This window comes from Chenopodium quinoa, unplaced genomic scaffold (genome assembly GCF_001683475.1).
Source record: "Chenopodium quinoa cultivar QQ74 unplaced genomic scaffold, ASM168347v1, whole genome shotgun sequence".
NCBI classification, from domain to species: domain Eukaryota; kingdom Viridiplantae; phylum Streptophyta; class Magnoliopsida; order Caryophyllales; family Amaranthaceae; genus Chenopodium; species Chenopodium quinoa.
In genome coordinates, this window is record NW_018742577.1 from 3,025,774 (window position 1) to 3,031,773 (window position 6,000).

At 34.7% G+C, this 6,000-nt stretch overlaps 1 protein-coding gene across 1 annotated transcript; it reads right to left on the minus strand.

Annotated features, from left to right (window-relative positions):
• Positions 1-1,523: 1,523 nt before the first annotated feature.
• LOC110720727 lies at positions 1,524-3,578 on the minus strand. The gene has a single exon (XM_021899773.1). It carries the CDS (start codon positions 3,576-3,578, stop codon positions 1,524-1,526), a length of 2,055 nt encoding a protein of 684 aa, XP_021755465.1.
• Positions 3,579-6,000: the final 2,422 nt, after the last annotated feature.

Genomic DNA, 6,000 nt, shown 5'->3' on the forward strand with positions numbered 1-6,000 from the left:
CTCAATTATTTGCATATTGGTGAAATGGAGTCTCCAGATTTGCAAATGACAGAGGACTAAACCAAGCTATGTCATATCACTCGTGAACATGCGACTCTTATGGAGAGTCAACTACTACAATCTAAAATTGAGAAGAGTTTCAGCAAATTATGTACCAGCAGTGCCACAGTTGCTCACCCCTGTCAATACATGTCTGGTGGACATGCCCCCGTGTGGTGGATCTCAAGAAGACAGTTTTCAGGAACCAACACAGATGAATAAGACCACTTGGCCAATCTGTTTACAGCAAATAATTAAGATGATGTAAGATGCAAGGAAGAAAGTAGACACTCAAATAGGCACCATGATCATAACTACTGCTTTTGTTGCCAACACTACTGTCAACTGTGAGGCTGCCATTCACAGTGGTCCCCCCATTTCCTGGTCTGATTATGTCATGACTGGAATTTCTGGCTTGATTTCTGTGCTTATGATGTCCTCGTGGATGACTAAACCCACCAGGTATAAAACTTCGTCTTCTGCAAGCTCCACTGCTAATCTAATCAAAGACAGGAGGGAGGAGCTAAGCCATCTTATGGCTGGTGCTTCTATTGTATTTGCCTCCATGGGCATCTTCTTTAATATTTTTAGCCGTCTTCCTCCAGTATATGCTGTCAGCACTCAGCACTGTCTGTACCTGTATGACTGCTGTTTGCCTTGTTTTATGGCTCTACTTCATGTAGAGACGCGCTCTAGGAAGGAGGTAGGTACTGCCGCTGATATCAAAATTAAGAGAATTTGATTTTCTGCTTTTGCAATTCATAGTTAATGTATGTAATTAAACCTCAAGAAGCTTACATGTCATAAATAAACACGAGGCAACTAGTTACCAAATTTTCCAAACAAAGTAATGCACTTGTTTTTTACTATTTTAAGTGTTAAACCACCATGTATGAAGTATAAACTTTTCTACAAGAAAACAGCAATATATAAACCACTGCTTACCATTTGGCTTTAATCCAGAGTGGTAAACCATGATGTGAACAATGGCATACATTATGTGATTCAGAGTACCAAGGAAACATCATACTAGGAAATGTATAAGCAAAGCTAATGCATCGCTTTGTTGAAAGAATTACCTGGAGGAAATTGATAATATGCTTTCTTGCACTCGTAAATTTCAAGGGGACGAAACTGATACAGTGATACAGTACAGTTGCATTGTACTTCAGACTTCATTAATATGCGTACAAAGCAATCAAAAGTATAAACAACAAAGGAAAACATAATTAATAATAATTAGATTAAGGCCCATTGGCAAAAGATTAATAACATTAATTACATTCGATTTACTTGCATCATGCTGTCTAGCAAATCAGATTGCAAAATATTCAACCTCTAAAACGCCTTCAAAGTTCAAATCAGTCTATCTACAACTTCTCACTTTGTAATTACATCTACTTCTTTAGCCTGTACATGGTACTACCAAGCAAAATATATAAAGATAACTGAGAATGCATCTTATTCGGATTTGCCTCTAGACTCTAGATTAAGCCCACTTTTGCCGATTTGTAAATGTCAAAGATTCTCTGTAGCCTGGCAATCCGATCTAAAATATCCATTTTTGGAGTCTCAGGACTATCAGGACACTCAGGAGTGCCATTAAAAGTAGTTTGAGTTTTATTCACTTCAGTGCTAATTGGTGTTGTGAACTGACATTCTACCTTACTCTCATTTTTCTCTTCAATAATTAGTTCTTCCCTTGTACACTCTAGACTTGGCAAAGAATTCTCTGAGTTTTCTTTCGCCAGTGTTATCTTTTGAATAAGAGCATTATCTGCGGCAGAAGATTGAGGCCTCTCTCGACGGTTTACTGACAAGGCTTCACTTCTACTTTCCTTTTGAGTACTCTCAACTCCAAACAATTCAGTCAATGTTAGGCAATCATCATCTGGTTCTTCATCTGATTTCATCCCTTTAGAAAATAAAGCAGAACAAGTTTCGGATTCACTGATCTCAATAACAGTTTCAGGACAACATGGAGTTACTTGAGACCTCTTGGAACAAGGTTCAAGTTGATCAAAACAATCACTCATTGCCACCCCTTCGGATTTTGGACTAAAACCAGGAGGCACCAACATTGATATCTTCGAAGATTCTTGACATGGTTTTGAATTGGTTTTGGCATCTTTTCTCTTTCTCAGACATTTAACGTTGTCCTTCACATCTTCTAAATCCTTCCACCACTCCAAGTAACTCATTGTAACATCCGACTTAAAGAGCCTCGATGGAATGTACATCTTGACATCTCCAACAGGTCTATTGTAATCATTCCAGGCAAGATTTCGGGTGTCACTTACCCTAGGGAAAACACAAGGGATGTCTTGATCAAGCCCAAACTGCATCGAAACACGATGAGGAAGATATTGCTCAACACAATTTAACCCAACCAACTTACTATTTCTTACAATCCTAGCATAAGACTCCAAATCAATAGAAACATCAGAATTAACAGACACCCAACTAGCCTCTTCTACATAGAGTTTATCACATATCGAGCCATTGCTCAAACTCGTCGTGTAAGGCCTCCATCGAAAACTCTCCATAGCAGCATCAAAAGCCAAACCAACATCATTATTTTTTGGATTTGCAACTTTGTGCCACTTCTGTAATCTAATACCATCAGTCACAAAATTCGGTTTAGGACTCAATGTAGTAAATCTTTCCCAAATCCAAACCTGCAGCAACTGCAACGGCGAAGACAGACATAGTCTGCTTACACTGCCACCATCAACCTGATCACCCAATTCTCTCAACCACACAATCTTTTCCTTCAATAACCTCAAATCTTTATATATACTAGCAAGAATAGCAGGAGCTAATGAAATTTTCGTACCTCGCGCTAAAAGTATAGCAATTGGGAAAACACCCTTGTTGATAACACCATCAGCTTGAGCAGGCAAGACATACCTTGACAGCCAAAGAGTTAAAAAAGCTTCATGCTCGAATTCGCTCCCCCTTTTCATCCAAATATCCATCCACTGATAATGGGATACCTTCTTAGACTTACTATTATTGAGTTCAGAGTATACTACTTCCAAATTACGCTTAACTTCCTGCAATTCACTTGAAGAAATTTTACTCAAAACAGAGTCCCCTGTAACAGAGTAACCACCCAAAACCAAAATATCCTCTAAAGTTATAGTAACTTCACCCCAATTGAATACAAATGTGTTACTTTCTGGACACCATTTTTCACAAATTGAAAAGACAGAATCCCTGAATCTAGGTATTTCATATTTAGAACCGATGATTGGTTCATAAATTGAAGTGTTTTTCCAAGTAGATTGAAATTTAGGGAGCAATTTATCAACCCAATTACTCCAATTTTTAACTGGGTTTTTCCAGCCATTGAAATTGATTTTATAAGAGAGAGATTTAGCAATTTGGGTAATGGGTTTAGTGGGGGTAGAAATTGGAGGAGGGTTTAAATGATTTTGATGTTGTGAAATTGGAAATGAGGGTTTGAGAAAATGGGCAATTCTGAAACAGGGTTTTCCTCTAGAAAGTGAAATCATTTGTGCTTCTCTCTCCTCCATTAACGTTTCCATCTTCAACTGTGTGACTGTGTGATCGTTGATCAGAAATTTGGAAAGATGGAAGTTTGAAGGATTGAAAAGGAGAGAGAAAAATGGATGGGGAAGTATTGGGTTTTGTGCAAACTGAAAAATGCTTTGTGGTGGGTCAAAAGTTGGAAAAAAAGGCATGTTAAAATCAAAGACTTTTGTGTACCTTCATGTGTTATTTCAGAGTATCATTTTGTAATAAAGGTTTTTCTTTGAAATATCGGTTGCAAACCTTCATGTGAGGGGAAGAAAGAAATCCGAGAAGTGAGAAACATTCGAGAGAAAAGGGAACTCAAATCTGCAATCTTCAAATGCACTACTCATATCTCCTTCATCAATATTGCCAATTGTGTTTCTTATACTTCTTCTCCATTTAAGTACATCAGTTTGGCGAAAGTAATAATAAGAGTGTAATAATTAATCATTAAAGTGCTTATCTAAAACCAAGTTCCATTAAAAAAAAATAAAAAAAAGAAAAACAAAATATGCGCCTTTTATGAGTTACTCGACGTTCTGTAAGAGATTTTATACTTCACACAACAAGCGTAAGTAAAAAGATAAAACAATTGACTAATTTGATTCATTGACTTTTTTTTTGGCGAGATGATTCATCGACTTCTAAATGTATTAATAGTAGGGGTGAGTACGGATCGGATATCCGTATTCGAAAATCCAGATATTTGATATTCAATATCCGACCCTTTTTATAATACATTTAAAATTCTAATTATTTGGCAAAAAATATTTGTTCTTTTTTTGAAATTACTTGTTGTAGAGGCCAATTGATAGTAATTAAACTTCTAATAGGAAAAAAAATAATAAAAAAATGCATTATCTTATTCTAAATTCTCTATAAAGTTAAGTTTAAATAATGTTTAATGGCAAATATTTCATCTTCTTGTATATTGACATTCAATTCGTAATTACTAATTACAATTATTCATATTTTTTGAATTTATTAATTCCACAAATTTCAAATATTGTAGATGTGTCCAGTAATATTGTAGATGATTAGATGTGCCCAGTGTCGAGACTCGAGACCCACGAGGCTTGAAACTTTGAATGATTACAATTGGTAAGTTGCTGTCCTGCCGGATGAGTGAGAATGAACGACGAGGTGTTGGTTGTGAGGTGAAGCCGCAGAGGCTGTGATTGAAGAGATCTGAGCAAAAGTGGATGAGATTGTCATATAAGATGATGTTTGTTTTTGTGAGAAACCTAATAGGAAAGAGAATAGAATTAAAGACAAATGTATAATTAGGATCTAGACTGATTAGTTGAGATGCTAGACTATGACCTTGTACTTTTGAGCTTATGAGCAAAGCATAGCAGATTAGCAGGGCTTAACAAACAGAACAATATTATAATCTTTGCTGACACCTGTTGAAGATGTATTATTTGTTTTGGGATTTTTTTTTTTTAAGTATGAAAAAATAAACAAATTTAGAAATTATTTGTCAAATCGTGCATTGCATAAGACTAATTTAGTTTAACACTATTTTTGTAAACAACAACAACAACAATATACATCTTTTCTAAAACGGTAAGTCTTGTATGTGGCTAGCCACACGGTGTGGCCACATTGGTTTATAAGAGTAATCTTCATATATATGCATGAGTAACCCCGTTTATTCATAAAAGTAACCTCATTTTGTCCATAAAAGTAACCCAAATTCATTATATGAGTCATATCAAATAATTTAACAATAAGTAACCCCATTTGTTCATTCGAGTAACCCTTGTTCTTGTGCTTTAAAAAATGAAAGAATGATGCCACTTATTTATGAGAGTAACCTCCTTTTCCCATTTAAGTAACCCACATACGTCAAAGTAACCCTATTTGCTCATCACCATGACCCCTATTACTTAATTTATTGTCTTATATGTAAAATGGTCACACTATATGGCTAGCCACAAATAAGAATTTGTGTTTCTAAAAATTTTGTTACAAAATTACTATATACTCTATACAAAATATACTGTAATGAACATTTGAAGGTAAGTATTAAGTACTACATATGAAGTACTATCATATTTAAATAAATAATATGTACTCCGTATGATATACAAAGTAACATATATAAAATATATTTTATACAATAAAAGATATGAAAATAATTGATGTGAATATTTTTTTAAGAAAGTGAATCACAATTATATGATTTGGTGAATTAAGTAAGTGAATCACATATATTAAGAAAGTGAATATTTTTTTAAGAAGTGAATAAAAAAAAATTTAAAGGGAAAAAACAGTACCAAAAAAACACGTATCATTCTTGGTGTCTGTTTTAGTATTATATTATTGATACTTAACATACAGAGAGAGTGTGTGTGTTTTAATTTATACAAAATTACTTAACTTTATACCTATACTTAACAAAGACACTAAAGTTAG